At 37.7% G+C, this 20,871-nt stretch overlaps 1 protein-coding gene across 3 annotated transcripts in view; it reads left to right on the top strand.

Annotated features, from left to right (window-relative positions):
• Tab2 (TGF-beta activated kinase 1 (MAP3K7) binding protein 2) overlaps positions 1-20,871 on the top strand; it is a 57,775-nt gene that overhangs the window by 14,753 nt on the left and 22,151 nt on the right. For 2 of the 3 annotated variants that reach the window (XM_057758555.1, XM_057758538.1), the window contains exon 2: positions 20,014-20,202. In XM_057758555.1, the coding sequence (XP_057614538.1) occupies positions 20,101-20,202 (102 nt within the window). In that variant the 5' untranslated portion in view covers positions 20,014-20,100. Of the gene's footprint in view, positions 1-8,417; positions 8,559-20,013; positions 20,203-20,871 lie in introns of all 3 variants that reach the window. The other variant, XM_057758548.1, reaches the window with a different exon arrangement.

Genomic DNA, 20,871 nt, shown 5'->3' with positions numbered 1-20,871 from the left:
TTACAATTGCATGTCTTTTAGGAAATTTCTGTGCTCTATTTTCTATCTACTCTCCGTTTTCAGGTAAATGGCAGAAGTAGGAATAGAACAAAATTTTCTTTGTTGGTTACTATGCTTATAAAACATTACCATACACTTTTTTATTTTGAGCTATGTGAGGCAAACCCTGAGCTTTTACTGTTCTATCATACGTTTAAATAGCAATGAAGTTAGTAATTTCTTAAGTACTACTTATACAGGGTACACATGTATGTGGAGGCCAGAGGATCACCTTCAGTGATCCTTATTCCTCAGGAGTTAGCCACTGTGTTTTTTGAGACAAAAATCTCTCACTGGCCTGAAACTTACCAATTCAACTAGGCTGGCTGGATATAAAGACCAAGGGATCTGCTAGTCCCTGCCTCCTAAAGGCTGGGATTGCAAAGTCCCATCACCATGCTTGGCTTTTCCAAGACATCTATCTATACTGGGGATCAAGTTTGAGTGCTTTTAAATGAGCTGTCTAATAGTACTAAACTATCTTTATTTGCAGTTGTATAGTGTGTTGTGTGGAGGTGTGCATGTGTACATATCTATACACATTACAAATAGTCAATCTATGACAGACTAATAGAATATAGATGGTGCTCTCTGATACTGTTGACACCAAGATAAAGACATTTAGTGATCTTGTTTAAGCATTTTTTTTAACATTTAACTTTATTTTATGTGTATTTGGTATGAAGGTGCCAGATACCCTGAAACTGGAGTTATAGACAGTTGTGAGCTGCCATGTGGGTGCTGGGGATTGAACCCAGGTCCTCTGGGAGAGCAGCCAGTGCTCTTGACCGCTGAGCCATTTCTCCAGCCCCATTAAGCATCTTGAATAAGGGAAAATAGTTGCACATTCATATTTATTTTAATGATGTGAATGAAACAATATATGCTCAACTGAATGATTATGTGGAGCATTAAATGAGCAAACACATTATAAGACATTTGGCTGTGTACCTGACACTTGTTATCAAAAGCTTTAAACTTCTTTTCCTTGGCCTTCTTAATACTTTAAAAAACAAAACAAAGAAACAAAGTGGTCTTATATAGCCTAAGCTGGCCTCGTATTTTACAAGTGTTGGAATGCAGGCATGAACCGGTACAATGAGCTTGATACCAATTCTTTCTTGCTTTCATGGAGCTCACTTTCTTGCTTTGTTTTTCAAGTTTCCTTCTTAGCTTTCCTCTTTTGCATTTCTTACTTAGGTCAAATCAACTTTAAAATCCCTTGCTTCTCATAGGAAGGATATGATGTGACCCAGTTTGTATTTTAGGCAATTAGTAGGCTTGTTGCAGTTGTAAAGTACAGCCTAGGAAAGCTGTTCAGTAGGACAGGGTATCAGATAGGAAGCTGTTAATTGGTTATCAAGGTGCAACTGAACCCCCTGAACATTGAGGGAATAGGAGTGGATACAAGGCCTTGGGAGTGATGAGTGAAACTTTGTCATTGGTTATATGAAGATAGCAAAGAATCAGAGATAGGACACTGGGGTTCCTGACTTCAGAGCCTCACAGCTTATAGCTAATAGAAATGCATTGTTGGGCAGGAGGTAGAGTTGTAGTTGTTTAGAATGGTGGTGTGTGTTGTCGGGATGCTGGTTTACTTGTTCCAGACCCACACTTTCTCCCTCACTGTCTGAATTCCATTGCTGTTAGTCTAAGAGCTTCCTTTAGGAGAAAGTATATTCTTTTTGGTCATAGCCAGCAGCAGAGCTTATTACATGTGGAGAGAAATGTATTTCCTACCCTCATTCCTAGTCTCTTGAGATCTCTGTGCCCTGTGTGAAGATGACTTAGAGACTATACCATCGTTGTCACCCCACTTACAGGCCGTAGATAGATTGGTTTTATCTCACTTAAGTGAAATAAGTGAAGCAAGTTGTTAGAGCTATTTGAAGAAAGCTGCAACTATATGCTGTGTTTACAACCAAATAGTAATCAGTCCCAGTAAATGAAGCATGGTTCATCTCGTATCACTAGGTAGACCTACTTGCATAAAGTAATTAAAACTTAACCCCAAATCTGTATTTATAGATTTTCTATAGAATTTTGTTTAAATCTCCATCATGTGTGTTATATAAATCTAATTAATAAATATGTTTTATTCCAAGTCTATTTGTTTATATTTCATGTTTCTCTGCCTTCTGAAATAGGGACCCTTATATACATGTACCTATTTTGCATACTAAATCTTTTTGTAGAAGACAGTGTTTGCTTCATAGCTTCAGAATGAATCAGAAACCCGGATTTTAATCCAAGGCCTGCCACTAAACTGTGCGAGAACTTAGTTCATAGAATCTAGGTGCATGTTATAGGTGCTTAGGGGACACTGTAGAATGAAACATTTTATTACTACTTTTAAGGTATCTCTTCCCTAATTTACTAAGTTAATAATAACTCATGAAAGTTCTTACTGCCCAGTAAATAAGCTTGTCAGGGTTTTGTTTGTTTGTTTGGTTTTTGGTTTTTCGAGATTGGATTTCTCTGTGTATCTTTGGAGCCCGTCCTGTCCTGGAACTTGTTCTGTTGATCAGGCTGACCTTGAACTCACAAGAGATCTACCTGCTTCTACCTCCTGAGTGATGGGATTAAAGGTGCCTGCCACCACCAGACAGCCTAATCTTGTTGATTCTTGAGTAGTGGTATCTAGGTCCTCACTGGGGTGTTAGAATATCTTCTTTACTTAGTGGAAATTTGGCCTTCTCAATATATTTTCTGGTATTTGAAGTTGCAAAACAAGTCTTAATATTGATTTATTAAGCACATTTTACTTATTTTGTATACATTATGTGTCTGTATTGTATATAGGCAATATTCTATATTTAAGCACATAGTCCATGTCTCCAGAAGAATAAGAGAAAAAATGATGATTCATGGTGTTTATTGATCCACAGGAGCATTAGTAATTCTGAGTGTAGAGCCCCTGTGGACTGAAGCAAGGGAAAGATTCAAGGTCAAACTAGAGCTGCTTTTGAAGAAGTGGTTTTAGTGTCAGTGTGGAAAAATCGTATTCTAAGCAAAAGCATTGGTCATTGAGGGGGAAAAAGGGAGGTTGAATATGTTCACCAAGCCTGAATGGATACCTACCTATATAGGGGCTATGGGCAGTAAAAGTAGGTAGATTTTAAGTAAATAGATAATAATGAATGCTGGTGAAGATATGAACAAAAGGAAACCCTTATATATACTGCTGGTGAGAATATAAGGTAGTCTGGAAACTATGAAAATCAGTATAAAAGCTTCTCAAAAACCTAAAACTAGATCTACCATAGGGTGCAGCCATACTGCTCCAGTGTTTGCCCAGAGACATCCAAGTCAACAGTCACAGAGGTAAAGAGGCATGGATAAAGAAAATGCAGAATATGTACACAAATGGAATGTTTTCAACCTAAAAGAACAAAGTTACATGGTTTGCAGGAAAATGAGTGTAACTGGAAGTTATCTTAGTGACTCAATCCAGACTCAGAAAGACAAATACCATTTGTCTTACATATATTCTCATTTTCAGTTTCTAGATTTTATAAAGATACATAAAAACCATGTGTTTCTCTTCTTTTTTTGTTTTTTGTTTGTTTCTCTGTGTAATTATGGAGCCTGTCCTAGAACTGTGTAGACCATGGTGGCCTTGAACTCACAGAGATCCACCTGTCTCTGCCCCCACCCCTCATGCTAGAATTAAAGGCGTGCATAACCACTGCCTGGCAAAACCATATATTTCTATGTAACATAAACATAGATGTGAAACATTGTAGGAGGACAGAAGGGCTGTTTTCTTTTTGTGCTGGTGAGAGGGGAGGGTAAAGAGGGGAGGTAAGGAATGTGCTCAATGTTCAGAATGGACTTGTATGAAAATGTCCCTCTCTAACAGGACCATGTATGATGAATATACTCAAGGATTTTTTTTGAAATGTAAAGAAATATATTTCAAGTAGGTAATATTTATGTGTGTGTGTGTGTGTGTGTGTGTGTGTGTGTGTGTGTGTGAGTGACAGTAGGTAGAATGCTTACCTAGCATGTCTGAGGCCCAGAGTTCAATCACAGCACAACATAAGCCATGCATGGTGATGCCCACCTGTTATTATGCAACTGAGGAGGTGGAAGCAAGAGGATCGGCTACCAGAATTTGACCCAGCCTGGAATATATGAGATTCTGCCTTTTCTTTTTAAGTTAGAGTCAATAGAGAGATTTTAATCTAAATTATATAATCCTAAAGAAACTGAGGGTAGAACTTGAGGGAGAGGTGCATGTGGCGATGAAAAAGGTTCAGTTTTTATTGAGTTCTAACATAACTTTCCCATTTCTCTCTGTTAGGGTTTTAGAAGAAGCAGACCACAGCAGCATCAGCAACACCTTTTTCTTTAGCACTGTGAGACACTTCTCATGTTATGCTCTAGATGTGGATGTCTCTGTGTAGTTATACATATTATCACCTTGGAATTTAGGTATATAATTGTTCGGGGCTCCCGCTAGGACTTCTTTTTTGTGTTTGGTATTAATTTTTTAAAAATCACAAATAGGCCTAGGCTAGTCATGGTGACTCTTGCCTTTGATCCCAGCACTCTGGGGGCAGAGACAAGTAGATCTCTGTGAGTTCAAGGCCAGCGTGGTCTACATACAGTGAGACCCTGTCTTTGGGGGAAAAAAAGGTAGCTGTGTTTCACTATCATTCTTCCTTCTTGTCATTTATCTTGTGCTTTTGAAACCTTGTTTTCACACACCACCACCAACTCTTCTTGTCTTCTCATTGGTCTACTGGTTCAGCCTCTGGTGTGATTGCTATTCCCAACTCCAGTATTACGCCTGTATCCATGTTTGGACACGTCACATTGTAGCTGATAATATGACCATATTTCAATAAAATTAGCTATCTTTATAATCATGAGTATTTTATGCATTCAAAACCACTCTGAGGGAATCTGTAACTTCCTTGAGACAACGAAAGGGTCCATGACCTCTGATAGTAGACCCAAACTGGAGAAGGGATAGGTTTTAGTGGGAGTGGCAAGCAGGAAAGGAGCCTAGTGAATATGGTTTTTTATTCATGTCGTTTCAGTTGTGGTTTCTTCCATGATTCTTGCCTTCTTTCTACTGGATAGACTAGGGTGTAGAGGGCAAGACCTGTGTCAGCAATTTGGATAAGTAGCTTTGTGGATTAATATTTGCTAAATAGCTTTAAGACTTAACTGGAAGCTTTCGTGTATGAATGTGGCAGTGTGTTTAAGATGATGAAGACTCCACACATGTTCACAAGTTAAGGGGAGATACTGAAAAGCGAGATGGGGAGCGGGGGAGCTTCCTCAAGGGAAGTATGAAGGAATAGGGTCTGGTCTCACATAAGATGCAAATGATGAGAGACATTCCCTTACAAAGAGTAACAGACCTTAGAGATTTTAAATTCTTTTTTGAATTTATAATTCTTTTAAAACTTTTAGCTTCAGGTAACTATTTCAGAACATAAAGAAGAAAAGATGAACTTTGAGTTCTTTTTTACAAAGCCAAGCATAGAAGGATAGTAAAATAGATTAAAAAACAGCAGACCGTCTTAGGAAAGTTGATGGAAAAATGCTTATAATGAACTTATCAAATGGACTCCAGCATTATATCACTTGAATAATACTATAGATTAATTCACATTAATGGTAAGCATGGATGTGGATATCTTGAGGGATGCCATAAAGTGGAATAGGAGAATTTCAGCATTTATTTTGACAAGAGTTCTTAGTAAAACAAGAATAGAGAGATATTCCTAAATTTTCACATCTCAGACCAGAAACCACCATTTTGTTACTAGAAGTGGTAAGATGCTAGAATTCTCATTTTCGTCTTTAGTAAAAAGCCAAATAACTAATAAAAAGTCACGAATCAAAACCTGTTGGGATGTTGCTTATAATTGCACAGGAGGCTGAGGCAGACTAACACATTTCAGGCTATGCAATGAGACTGCCTCAAACCTCTCTGCTGTCCTCCTTAGCCCCAATGTTACTGTTACATAACATTGTCATGGAAGTACTGAGTAAATACAGTTAGACCAGAACAATAAAATAAAATCGGGTATTATTTACTAATATTAACATTATATACATGGAAAAAAGCAAAGGAAATAACTGAAATGCTACTACGAGTAATGAGATTTCAATGTGGTAATTAGTTATAAAATTAAAAATACATAATGCTGAGAGGTGGTGGCACTCGGGAGGCCTTGAGGCAAGTTGGTCTCTGTGAGTCTAGGGCCAATCTGGTCTACAAAGTGAGTTCTAGAACAGCCAGAACTGTCCCACAAAGAAACCCTGTCTCAAAAAACAAACAAACAATACTGATTCGTTTACAGAATTTTCCTTGGTAGTCTTTAAAGTGAAAGCCCTCCATGAGAGTTAGTGACAGAATAGAATTCTATCTCTCCATTTTAAGTTTTTGAACTATTTTGAAAGAAAGTTGTAATGAATACATTTTGAGCAACTGTATTTTTTTTTTTCTTAAATTCCTTGTGGCTTGTGACACTTGCTTTATACTTGGTAAATGGCAGAGAAGTTGTAATCTGATCTTCAAGCCATATTTGGTAAATAGTAATTTTCTGTGGAGCCCGCTGTTCTATCAGTAAGGGAAATTATTGCCCATATGTAGTAGAAGGCTTTTCTTTGCCTTAACTGCAAAAAGACCAAGTTATGTCATGGACTAATTACTTTCCTGGGGTTTGGGTGGTGGTGGTTTTGGTATTTAAGCTCTGTATCCCAGAGGTACGTTTAACAAGACTGTTGTTGTGCCTATATTCTACTTTACTGGGAGAGAAATTTTTGTTCTTGTTTACTACAGACTATCTTTGTATCCTAAATGTAAATTTTTACATCTCTGAGAACTGAACTGTCTTCTAGTTATTCTGAAAACAGTGTTAATCAATTACTTCTCTTAGAATGTGATGCAGTTTAATTACACAGAAAGCTTATTAAACATACCTGTTACTTTAGCACTTGTGAAAATAAGCTTAAGTATACCTATGTATTCAGAGCATACATAAAGCAAACAGGAAAAGAATGTTTCATCCTTTAGTAATGCAGAAGAATGTGTTGGAAACCTGATATGCAGCAGACTTTAGGTGCTTATGTACACAAGTGAAGTTGCATGGCAGCCCAGGGAAATGAGCAACTCTCTGCAGTTTGATAAAAAAAGGACTTTGGGTGGAAAAAAAATTTAATTCAAGGCCATATTGAAGTGAGATTTGAACCAATGTTCCTGTCTTTCAGGATTCTTTTCTCTACAGCGTGCCATCACAAAACATGAAAAGCTTACACACGCACACCCGCCACAGCCAAAATTACTTTGACTGTGTTTTTGCTGTGTTGGTATGCACAGAAATGCACAGAGTTTACTTGTTAGTCTTTATCCATACTGTTTCGTCTTTGACCCATCACAGTCCTCATGTTTGATGGAATAGAGATTTCAGTTTACTACTGTGGGGTTCATTTTTAGAGGAATTCCTAAAGGTGCCAGCCTACTGAGAATCAAGTATAAGGATATCATTTGAGGTTTCTGGAAAGCTAATTAGTACATTGTCTACCACTGGCCTCTCATTTCTCTAACTTTGTAGTTGCCAGTTTGTTTTTGTTTTAATATTGGCCTAAGAATTTATTTTAATGAATGAATCTATTTTGGTAATGGGAAAATAATTTCCAGTGGGTTAGGAAGCACATCTTATAAATTGTTCTTTGCCACCTTCTTTAGGCATTACCATTATTTTTTAGAATTGCAACTTGAGCCAGATGGGGTGGCGCACGCTTTTAATTCCAGCACTCAGGAGGCAGAAGCAGGTGGAGCTAGCTCTGCATTCGAGGCCAGGCCAGCCTGGTCTACTGAGCAAATTCCAGGACAGCTAGGGCTGTTAGACAGAAACCCTATGGAACTTGGAATTTTGTTGCCTGAATCTATCTAAAAGATTCCTAGGAAGCCTCTGCAGCATCTCTGACCAAGGAAATAAAGAGAGCAGTTAAAAGATGACAGCAAGGGAGGAGTAAAATAACCTGAGAGTAAAGGGTTTGTAGTTCCAGTTTTATCGCTCAAAATGGGTATTGCTGCTCCTGTGTTACAGTTGCATTGACCTCTGGCAGGCAGGCTTCTGTCCAGAATCGTGGGAGATTTCCCAAAGGCTACTTTTCACTTCCCGGAAGTGAACTAACTGGGCAGGTGAAGAGTATGCCTCTCTGAAGTCGTTTCTTCTGGCCTTTGTGTTTCGGAAACCTTGTCCTGCTTGAGAGAGGCTTCAGGGAAACAACCAAACACCGCCCCCCCCACCTCACCCCTGTGCGCGCTTTCGGATCTCAGAGTGTTGTCTACTCACATTCCTTATTCTGCCTACCTCTAGTTTTACTGTAGTTTTTCTTCTGCTTTCAAGGCTCCAGACCCAGTTCCTGGACCTGCCCTGGAAAAGAAGTATCCAGTAGAGATGAGCTCACTGCAGTTACTTAATTAAACATTTGTAAGCTGCAAATGAGCCAACCAAGGACAGCTACAGTTTGAATTTTTCTATTTCCAGGTATGCGAAAGTTGGGGCACTCAAGCATGGACTGTGTGATCTGTAACAACACACAGTTCACAACTTAACAGTTCTCTGGCTTTAAAACCGAATGACATAGTAACCGCCCTAACATCTAGTAACACATGGCTAGCATCGACTTGTAGCTTAACTTTTGCCTGAGTAGTTCTAGTTTAATTTGTTTGCTAATTGTGACAAACTAATGTAAAAACATTTTAAGAAGAAATAATGCTGAAGTGCTACGTAGTCAAGCCCTGCAGATGTGCAGAATAGTGCTCTGGTCTCCCCTGAAAGTGAGCATTGACAGCACCGTCCTGCTCTAAGGTCACGTGTGGGGCAAGCAATATTGGAAATTACATGAATGAAGCAGGTTTTCCTTTCCAGTGTCCTTAACTGTTATAACTGATACGTTTATGAAAGTTAGCACATTCTCCAGTCACTGGAAATGATAGGCTTTGTTTACAGATTAGACCAAATACTGTATTTACATGGTATTTACCAAAATTTAATTGTATTTCCATGTATATATATACATACATACATACAAATATATACATACATACACACATATATTACTTGATTGCTTGAAAGAAATCAAATGGGAAAGTGAAAAATGATGATTGTCCCAGAGTATAACTAAAAAGGTGAAAGTTGAGGTTTCCTAGTGTATTAGATTTTAATCAGGAAAAGCATTAGGGAATCAAGTCAGTTGGGTTTGAGACTTTTAAGGGCTTTAATTAATTTCACCTGTTTATATAGATTTGAAACAGTATTTATAAAACATTTACTTAATGAGTATATAGCCGTGCATATCTTTTGATTTTAACTTTATCTAAGCCAAAGATAACCCAAAATTGAAGAAGGGGATTTTGTATGCCAGCTGTGGGTTTAACCAGTGGTCCTAGTGCTCCAGCATGTATTTGACTCCTCCCTTCTCCGGTGTTAATGCATAGTGAGTTACCGTAGGAGATTATAGAACCTTGTGGTGTTGACAGAACCGTGGCTCAGTGATGTTGAGTTACAACTATAGCAGCTATATGAACGTCATTACCCTATTAAGTCAACTAAAGGGGAAATTAAGGAAGAAAATGTTCATGAGTACCAAGTCTTGCCATTTTCAGAGATGTTATTAATAACGGTGAAATTTTCTCTGCTGTTGAATATGCATTGTGTATAAGACACTGCCAGGTACAGTAGAGATAGAAATAAATGACCATTGCTTTCAGTGAGCTTACAGGCAGATAAAGTGGGCTCTCCACTATCTCCAATGGATCAGAAATTTGTTAGGACTGTATAAGTTGCCTATGTGCTTTACCATATATAGGTTGTTGAAGAATATTATTCCCTAAAGAATAGACTGACAAATATTTGCCTAGGATTTACATCATATTTGGGTATTAGAAGTAATCTAGGGTGTGTATAGGTCATATACAAAAACATGTTCCTTTTTTGTAAGATATTTAAGCATCTGCTCATTCCAGTATCTTAGAGGGGCGGGAGGGGGGGGGTCTTGAACTAATCTTCCTTGGATATTGAGGAAGAAATTATAATATAAAATATCAGAATACAGATATAAACCACATGCTTGGTAGTGCCCTAGAGAATCGCCTTTGTGAAGAAGGCTTTCTGCTGAGCACTGGAAGATTAGATTTTAGCAAGAGTATTTCTTAGTACAGATGTTCTAAAAACTGTAAGTAGAAGTTCAGTGTACTTAGAGAATAGTTGGGATCTGGTGAGAAACAGAGCTACATTATACATGTTTCAACTTGCAGTGCAAAGAGTTTGGACTTGATTTAATAGGCAGTGGAAGACTTCTTAGAGCTGCATGAAAGTCTGTGAGTGCTTTGGAAAGGCTGGAGTAGAGTAAGTGTTATTAATGTTGTAGATTGTGCAGTAGTGAGCCTTTGTCCACCTTTGCATATGATAGTATTCCATAAGGGAGTTGTATACGACTTAACAAAAGGGATGGGTCATAGTTTTTCACCAAAGGCTGTCTTAAGGTGAACTGTTTACTCGAACCCTGAAACTCAGTAAGTTGTACTCATCTACTTATGAGTTTAATTGGTTAAAAGAAAGGTAAAGAGTAATAAGAGTTCTCCCAGTGAAAACTGCTGAAGCTTTGTTCAGAGACCTGAGGTGGCCAGCTGGTACTGTGGCCATTTGGAGACTTCATTAAGATCACATTCGTATATTTTAGGAAGTTTCTATTGCACTAGGTTTCCATACCACTCCACAAATGCCCTCAGTTCTAGCTGCCTGTCCTCAAATTCCTTGTCCTCCCTCCCTGATCCTCCCATTCCAGCCCCACGTCCCCTGTCCCCAGTCCACTCAAAATCTGTTTCCCCCTTCCCAGGGAGATCCATGTCATTGTCACCCACTGCGTCCCACCCCACCCCTGTCCCTTCCTCTATACCTAACCTCTCTGGATCTACAGATTGTAAATCTATTATAATTTACTTACTAGCTAATATCCACTTATAAGCAAATATATACCATATTTATCTTTCAGGATCTGGGTTACCTCAGTATGATTTTTTTTTCTAGTTCACCCATTTGCCTGTAAATTTCATGATGTCATTTTTTTAACAGATAACACTCCATTGTATAAACATACCACATTTTCTTTATCTATTTTTGTGTTGAGGGACATCTAGGTTGTTTCCAGTTTCTGGCTATTGTGAATAGAGCATCAGTAAACATTGTTGAGCAAGTGGCCTTGTGGCAGGGTAAATCGTCTTTGAGTATATGCCCAAGAGTGGAGGAAAAAAAAAGGGGAGGAGGAGGAGAAAAGAAACAAACCTAGGCATCTGGGCATGGTGTCCTATGCTGTAATCAGAACCGTTGGAGACTGAGACAGTAGGGTCATGAGTTTGATGATGCCAACCTGGGCTACATGGAGAAACTCTTTATCTTCCAAAATGAAAGCAAGCAAGAAAGATTATAGAATTGGAACCATATCTTTTAAAATTAACTTCAAAACCTTCCTTATGTATTTATTTTTTTAAATCTCTTTAGAGGTTATATTTTGGACTTTATATATTGAAGGCTTTATAATATGTGTGGGTTCTGTGTCTTGATATTTTCCATCAGTTTCTTATATTTAGTAATTTGGATGTCTTACTCCACTAAGAAAAAGACTAATGATTTTCCTTAATGTGGCTATGCAAGAATTTCTTTCTCCTTGAAAGTAATTGTTGTTTGGGGTGAAGGGGAGGAGAATTGAGATGGCTCTGTAGTTAAAGAAAGGCACTTGTCACCAAACCTGATGACAGGAGTTTGATCACAGAGATCCAAACAGTATAAGGAGCAGCCCAACTCCCAGAAGTCAACCTCTGACAGTAACGTGTTAATAAATATTTAACTGTATTATCATAGTTTTCATGTGTCGGGTTAATTCGTTTCTTACAAACGTTTATGGTTAGAAGACCAAAACATGAGTTTTTCCTAATATTCTGGTTTTATTTTCTTCTCTTTTTATCATAAATAAGAACTCGTTAACATGCTTTAGTCCCTGTTTTCTTTTAGATAATACTTATGAACAGTATAGGTTATCTGAAAAATTGCAGTGAAAGGAAGCACTGGAAAGTAACTTTGTTTTAATATTTAAATGCTAAAGAATAGGAAAAATAATAAGATACGAAGTGGAAAAAACACACAAGGTAGTCAATTATATAATATGTTTGTCTCAGATTTATTGCACTTTTCTTAATCCATAGAAAATGGCAGCATCCACCACAAAACCACAGAACACCAATTGCCAAGTGTGGCTGACTTGCACATTCCTTTAAGAAAAACTTGTAACTTAACTACTGAGGCATAAGAAATAGTCAGCATTTATATCCTTAAGGCAGTGCATTAAATGAAGAAATTGGAAAGGTTTCTTTCCTTTTTTTTCTTTCTCCATCCCACCCCCTCCCCAGCCTCATTTTTTAAGATTAGGTTTCTCTAAGTAGCCCTGACTGTCCTGGAACTTGCTTTGTAAATCAGGCTGCCCTCGAACTCAGATCTGCCTGTCTCTTGCTTTCCAAATGATAAGATTATATAGGAAGGTTTGTTTTTAAAACAGAGAGGGCATGAATCATTCTGCACGACTTTGGTGTCTATTCTTTTTCTTTGGGAAGTTAATTATTTCTGGGCTTGTAAAGTCCAGTTTTTGGTAATACTTAATTTCTCTCTTCAAGTTATTAAATATATTGGGTTAGGCCATAATAGCTAACTTAAAATAATTAGCATTTGGATGACTGGTTTGGTGTATTATTATCTTAACAGTTAATTAATTTTACAATGTGACTCCATGCAAATTCTATGATAAAGTTAATGCTGAAGATTGTTTATAATCTTTTCTTATGTTTTTTTTTGTTGTTGTTGTTGTTGTTGCTTAGTTTTGGTTTTTTTTTTTCTTTGAGACAGGGTCTCTTTACATAGCTCTGGTTGTCCTAGAACTCACTACACAGACCAGGCTGGCCTCCAGCTCACAGAGATCTGCCTGCCTCTGTCTCCCAAGGACTAGGATTAAAGGCGTGTGCTACCATGTTTGTCAATTATTTTTATATTAAGTGGTGATAATATTTGAATTTCAGATTTTTAGTTGAATAGCTATAATTTTATTTCTTTAATAGAAAAATATTGACAGATATTTTGGTATTATGTTCCTAAAATTATAATATTATACTTGAAGAAATAAGATTCCAATATTTGTTAGAAAAATAATGTTGATAACCCAGACATGGTGGTTCACCCCTTTAATCCTAGCACTTGGGAGGCAGAACCAGATGAAGTGAATTGGAAGCCAGCCTGGTCTATATAGAGAGTTCCAGGCGAGACAAAGTGATGTAGTGAGGCCTGTCTGGATGAGAAGAGGAAAAAGAAGAATATTGACTTTTTTAGGCTGATTAATGACATTTGTAAATTCTTTAAAAATGAATCAAATATCAGTTGTTTCCTACCTGGCCTATACTATTGCAACAATGTAAAAAATATTTGAATAGAGTCTATGCTTAGATAATATGATTCTGTCTTAAATTGGAAATCTTCATTGAGATGAAAAGATTTTATAACTTCCTTTAACTTTAAAAGCTGGTAACATCATCTAGCTATTCCGGCTGCACATGAGTCTTTTTTATGGTTAAAGACATTATTTCAGAATAACTCACTGAAGCCTGCTAATGTCAGCCAGTCCACAGAAGCAGCATGGAACTGCTGACAGGGAGAGAGCAGCTTTCTGCCTTTCTTTGGACACCTGGAGGTTACTGTTTCAACAGCTGGTAAAGTCAGAGGAGTTTTGACATGTATCTAGTTCTGTTAACTTTTGATGCTCATGTTCCTAAAAATCACTATGAATTATAAAAGTATCCCTCCCTAAAACAGCACAGAATGATAGGGGGAAATGAGAGTAGAGATACAGCTCTCAGAAACTTTAGTCATAAACATTTTTAAAAGCTAAGAACCTTTTTTAAAGATAGTACAGTTTTATTCATGTTTAAGTCAAGAAATTTGTATAAATATTACAATAAATATTGTACTTTATCTTGAACAAGATCTGAAATTTGCCTGTGGACGTGAGCTTTATGAAATAGTGAACAAAGAATTTTGAAACCAAAGAAAACTCTGACACAGGATGTGGCTGGTGTAGTTCATAACTCTCAGAGGCAAAAGCTGGTAAATGTTAGGGCTGTGTTTTTGTGTTCTTGTGTGTAGCTTTTCTCAGCCAGAGGTTGTTTGGGTTTTTTTTAACCTTGTGCTTCTCCCAAATGAAATTGTAGAAAAACACACTTAATGTTCAAATAATTGTCTAATAAGTCAATTATGTTAGAACAAATTTATCACTTCAAAATAGATGTTACAACCAAGCTGATTTCTAGCTGAAGGGAAGGGAAACATTGAACTTGAGAGATTAGGTACTGTTTTAGTAGCCTTCAAAACTGGGTGTAGCACAATCTTTAGAGATTTACCACAAAGTGTGTGTGTGTGTGTGTGTGTGTGTGTGTGTGTGTGTGTGTGTGTGTTTGTGTGTGTAAGTGCAGTGCCCATAGAGGGGTCACATCCTCTTGAGCTAGAGTTACAGGTTGTTATAAACTGGACTTGGGTCCTCTGAATTAGCAGTACATATTCTTAACCAATAGCTATCTCTACATCCCCTCCATATAAAGTATTTCATATAGAGCAGTTAATATGATAGTGTCACTACTATAAAACAGTGAAACTGATGTTTTTATGTAGACAATGTTGTTAGCAGTTGGGGATTGGTTCTGAGTGGAATTGGATTGTGGGTAGCACAAGCCCACTGTGATTTTTCTGACCTCTTAAATCCACTCCTTTCATCCAGTAGCTTCTCAGGACTCTGTCCATGTCAGCATTTTGTGCTTTATAGAAAGTCATCCCAGAGTCAATTTTAGAATATAATCGCACCTTCTTGCTCATAAACTGAGGGAGAATCCTAATGTGATTGAGAAGTGAGGTTTGTGTATTTCTTTATATTATTGTTTTGTATTCAACAGAAATATGTTTTTCTTTTTAAAATAATTAAAATTGTTCCAATTAAACTCATTGTTATGTAAGAATAGAACAAAGATAAACCCTGCACTTGGAAATTTGAGGCAGGTGAGTTCAAAGTCAGGCTGGGAATATATAGCAAAATCTTGTCTCAAAATGATATATGTACATTTTTTATGTAATAATATTAAAACTGTACTATAGGTGTATCTCAGGGTCTCTAAGAGAAACCGCCCTACAGATGAAGTTTTTCTTCTGTTGTAACAACTCCACACCCCATGTGCCCTCTTCCTAGTCCCCTTCTTTCCTCAATACCCTTTCTTACTCTTCTCACACATCATCATCTCCAGAATCCACCTACTATTTGGTCTTCCTTCATTTCTAACATTATTTACATAGCTGTCCTTTAAGACTCCAACTCCCTCAGTTGAGATCTGTTTAAATACACATAGCATAGTTTATACCACTCCAGCACCTGGACACAGGCTTGAATAGTGATGGGGTCTTCCTTTAGCCGTCTCTGTTTCTAACATACACTAACTTGTTCCATGAACACTGAAAAGGAACTCTTTGAAGATTAAGTCAACTTCAATATTCTGCAGCCAGGGTAACATGAAACCCTGTTTACTAAAAGTTTGGTCCTTTCTACTTTAATAATATAATTAATGTACACTGTTTAATCTTGGAACTCTTGCTATTTATTCCATTGTGTTAAAAAGAAAATTGTAGTATCACTGTCTCATTGATACTTTCCTGTGTGTTTTTGATGTCATTGTCATCTTAACATGAATTACCCATTTGATTCTCATGACAGTTGAATCTTAGAGAGGAGGAAACTGAAGGATTGAAAAAGAGGAAATCTCAGGAATCCTCAGATTTCTAGTTAGCAACTGCTATGTGTCAAATATGTGTTCAGTATACATTATTACTTCATTTAGTTTGAGATAAGATGGTGTTGGTTGCTTCCATTTTTAACTATTAACGTTTTTCTTTTTATTTCTTTATCCCTTTTAACTTAAAAAAAAGTCCTCTAGAAACAAACATGACTATTGTTTCTTGTACTCTTAGGAAAGTTTGTTCTTGTCACAGCTGATACTTGTCATGTTTGAATTATGTGAATCTCTTAAGAAGCTTATAGAAGGTACCTTACCAGTTTCTTTTATTTTAAAAGATGACTTTGGGAGCTCAGTAGATGGCTCAGTGTGAGTTCAGTACTCAGAACGCATGTAAACATGCTAGGCATGGTGGTGTGCCTTAGAATTCCAGCAGTGGGGAAGCAGACAGATGGCTCCCCTGGCTTACTGGCCAGCCATTCTAGTTTAATGGGTAAGTTCCACGCTAATGAAGACTCTTTTAATTGCCATATCTATAGGGCAGTATTTTCCTCAGGTGTTTCTACATAAGATATTTACCAATATATGGCAGGATGCTCCAATGATTGGGATATTTGGCATTTTCTTTACCGCCTGTAGTTTGCATCTTAAAGCACTAAAGAAACCGTTAACTATATCTCAGACATATTGCCACCAAAAAACTTATTTTCTGTACAACAGTAACATTCCTTGAAATGTACTTAAATGGTAATAACAAAATGAGTGACAGTCTTCAAATAGATAACTTAAAATTGGAATTGTTAAATTTGTTCTTGTTTCTTCTAAACTTGATCATAGTACCTTTCGATGTCTTAAGAATTCTGTATGCTTATTTCCTGCTAACCAGAGACCATAGTAGCTCTTTACAGCACTGCAGTTCTCTGTTTATTTTAGAAAAAGCTTAGTGTGGCTTTACTAGAAACAGGCATCTGGCTGTGTTGTATTTAGCACCTGAAGGTTCATCACAAATATGGTTTGCCTTTGATACCAGTTAAAGAAACTTCAGAAAAGATGTATTGTAGCTGCTATGAACTGGGTAGCAGTAGCATCTTACATAGGAAGTAGTCTCTTTGCTGTGAGAGGTAATCTTCCAAAAGAAGGTTGTTAAATGTATCTTGTTTTTTTATACTGAAATTCAGTGAATGCCATTAGTTTACAAATTTAGTTAAATTTATAGTTTAATTTTTCTACCTGGTTATTTATTCGCTTGTTTAAAGCAAGAAGATTTTGAGTTTCAGGGTAGGCTGGGGCTGCATAGTGAATTCAGCACCAGCCTGGGTCTCAAAAACTAAAACAAAGAACATTATATTATTTAATTATTTATCTGCTGGCCTCCACTATTACTAGTCAGTACTCAGATGGGTGTGGTAACTTACTCCTGTAATACCAGAACTCAGAATGCTGAGGCAGGAGGATTGCACCAAGTTCAGACCACCTTGGGCTAGAGAGTGAGCCTTGTCTATAAATATACTGTTCCTCTGGCTACAGGTGTCATTTCTTGGGTGTGTTCCATGGTTTATAGCAGTTAAACATATTGGGCCTCTGTATGATTTTCCTTTTAGTCACAATTCCATCACGTTTGTTTTTTTGTCTTTATCCCCGGCTGATGTATCCTGTGTTTTGGTCTCTAGTCATAAGTACATGAAAGCTTTTGTTACTAGCTGCTGGACCCTGAGGAGCTGGATGCCCCACTCCCACTCGTCACTCACCATCTTCCAGATTGCTTTAGCTTCAAGTTCACTGGCTTCTTTCCTATTGTAGATAAGAATGTCCAGTGAGGTTTTTGTTTCAAGGTGTTCTAGTTCTTAAACAGAAAATTATTATATGCAAATTTCATATATATGAATACATAAATATAATTCTGTTTATTTCCTGAGAAGTCCAAGTATATTTGCCCCTACATTCATGAGTATAGTTAAGTAGCTACTTTTAAATCCATTTTGTTAATTCCGATAGCCAAGTTTGGGGCTTATTCTCCTTTGGTTGCCTTTTTCTTTTTTTTTTTCTTTTCTTTTTTTTTTTTTTTTGGTTTTTCGAGACAGGGTTTCTCTGTAGTTTTGGTGCCTGTCCTGGAACTAGCTCTTGTAGACCAGGCTGGCCTCGAACTCACAGAGATCCGCCTGCCTCTGCCTCCCGAGTGCTGGGATTAAAGGCGTGCGCCACCACTGCCCGGCTTGGTTGCCTTTTTCTTGAATGTGGATTGGTTTTTCCTGTTTGATTTTAATTGTTTGGGATGTGATTAAAGACAGGAATGACAAGTAGAAAGTCTGGATTCTTTTGTGTTTCCCCAATGGATAAGCATGCTTGGTTGTTGTAAAGGACAGTTAACTTGACTGAACCCAAACTATAAACCCTGGAATCTCAGATGGGTTATTTGAACTTCAGCCTGTCTCTCATGTGTGTAGTCCAGAGATCTAACTAGTGGGCAGAGTGTACGCAGTTAGGCTTCTGACTTGTGGTCCTCATTTTTCATGAACATCTCTGTCCTACTGGGGAGTGTAGTTGTGCATTTGAGTAATGTTTCTCATTTGTGTCTTCATTATCTAGAAAAGCAAGTCAGTAGTAACATGACTGTGCACACTTTAATAGTGGGATAAATTAGAATTTGTTTTCATTCATCTTTTTAATTAATGAAGGTGTTTCTCATTTCCGTGTTTATTTGCCCGTTTCTAATGTTGTGTGTAAATTATTTTTTCTAAGTCTAAATTATTTGAAATGTTTTAGAAACTAATGTGAAAGAAGCTTCACAATAAAATATCCATCCAACGAATGTTGCCTGCTGTGTGAGCCTAGAGTGAGCTAATCTCGGGAATATGATAGTGAACTTCAGAGTTCTTGTCCTCTAGAGGTCACTTATAAATGTGACAATGGAAAAAGTAGTGTGCAGATGGGATTTTTTTTTCTTTAACATAGGCAGAGTGGTCAGGAACTATCTTTTAAGTGAGTGGCATTTGATGAGTGACTCTAAGGAAGTAAAAAAGAGCCTTCAAATAGCTGAGGTAGAAAATGTCATAGGCAAGAACCTTAAAGGAAAAACATGGTTGGCTTCTTTGAAAAGATACCAGAAGCCCATTACAACTGAGGAAACAAGGAATGTGGTAGGAAGTGAAATTAGAGGGTTAACAGGAGGCTTTGTAGTGTGCCGTTGTTTTGAGCTATAGGGATAATAAGGTGGATACTTCCTATATTTTTCACAAAGGCTGCGAACAGGGAAAGACCATTGGTGTGAAAGGCATAGATACTGAATCATAGAATGGAGGCGGAGAAGAGACTAATAGGAGACTTTTGCAGTAATAACTAAGGTAGATTAAGGTAGCTCAGACAGAAGCCGTACAGGTGAGAAAAAATTGTCAAATAAAAATAGTTTTGCAGTTAAAGACATCCAAGCTTAGTGGTAGATAAACATGGAACAAAAGGGAGAACACCTATGTGTGTGATACAGTGGAAAACTAAAGTAGGAAAGACTTATTTTGCATAGTGGAGTTGATTGTGCATTTAAGAACTGGGTTTAAAGCAAGATACAGACAGGAGCATCAAGTTTTAGAGGAAAAAAAAAACATAGTCTTCTATGGAGCCACATTTTCAGAATTTTTGCTTTTTTGGTTTTTCGAGACCGAATTTCTCTAGCTTTGGAGCCTGTCCTGGAACTAGCTTTTGTAGACCAGGCTGGCCGCGAACTCACAGAGATAGGCCTGCCTCTGCCTCCCGAGTGCTGGGATTAAAAGTGTGTGCATTTCAGATTCTTCAGGGTTTTAAGTAAACAAGGTTTTATGCCCAAGGCTCTCCTGTGGTTCTGGCATCTCCTTAGAAGAATGGGAAAAGACGTCCTCGCCGCAGCTTCTCCATCTAATGCACTGGACACTGCCGCTGTAGAGCCTACAGATAGAGAGGAAGTAGAGATCATTCCAGAGTTTGCTATTAGAAATGGTAGTTTGTATAGCTGTGTGGAAATCATTAAGCCTAAATAATCCTTTCATGGTTTATATTGTTAGGCATTAAGGCACAGACCCTTTCATACTGTAATTATAAAGTCACAGCAGTATTCATTCTAAAATGAGTTCTCATTTAAAAAAATTTTTTTCTTTTCACAGAAAATGCTTGGCCAGAAGAGATGAGTACTAATTCCACTCAGGCCTAGAATTGCCTATTAAGACAGGTCCTGAGCAGGTGACACACGAATGGCCCAAGGAAGCCACCAAATTGATTTTCAGGTTTTACATGACCTGCGACAAAAATTCCCTGAAGTGCCTGAAGTTGTTGTATCCAGGTGCATGTTACAGGTTAGTGTTCAATGATTTCTAGATTTATTGATAAAAAATACTAACTATAAATTATTAAGCTGATTTATATATATATATATATCAGGAAAATTCTTTGTCATTCCTGTGCTATAATGAAAAGAAATGATCTTTGGTGTCTCATAGTAATGTGGCCTGTGGCAAAATGTGTAGTGGGAGCTGCATTCCTGCCACCCAGCTCCCAGCCGCCAGCTAGCTTATGCCCCAAAATAACAACACACAAACTGTATTCTTATAAACACTGCTTGGCCCATTAGCTCTAGCCCTTACTGGCTAATTCTCATATCCCAATCAACCCATCTCTAATAATCTGTGTAGCACCAGTCTTACCAGGAAAGATTCAGCATGTCTGACCTGGCAGCTTGCTTCATCGCGTCTGCCCGGGAGAGGGGAGCATGGCGTCTGTCCCTGAGAGGAGCTGCCCTGCATCTGAGCTCACTTCCTCTTCCTCCCAGCATTCTGTTCTGCCTACTCCACCCACCTATGTTCTAACCTATGAGGGCCAAGCAGTTTCTTTATTTTTTAACCAATGACCTTCCTCCATCAAAAATGGGGTTCTCAGTACCTACCTCTAATGTAGACATTGTCTGTGGTATAGATAGGAGAGCCAGATGTGTGCTTATATGCTAACTGTGATCTCGCTCTTGTTTC

Source organism: Chionomys nivalis, chromosome 2 (genome assembly GCF_950005125.1).
Source record: "Chionomys nivalis chromosome 2, mChiNiv1.1, whole genome shotgun sequence".
NCBI lineage: Eukaryota > Metazoa > Chordata > Mammalia > Rodentia > Cricetidae > Chionomys > Chionomys nivalis.
Note: the sequence above shows the minus strand (reverse complement) of the source record. Positions and strands in the feature narration are given on the sequence as shown.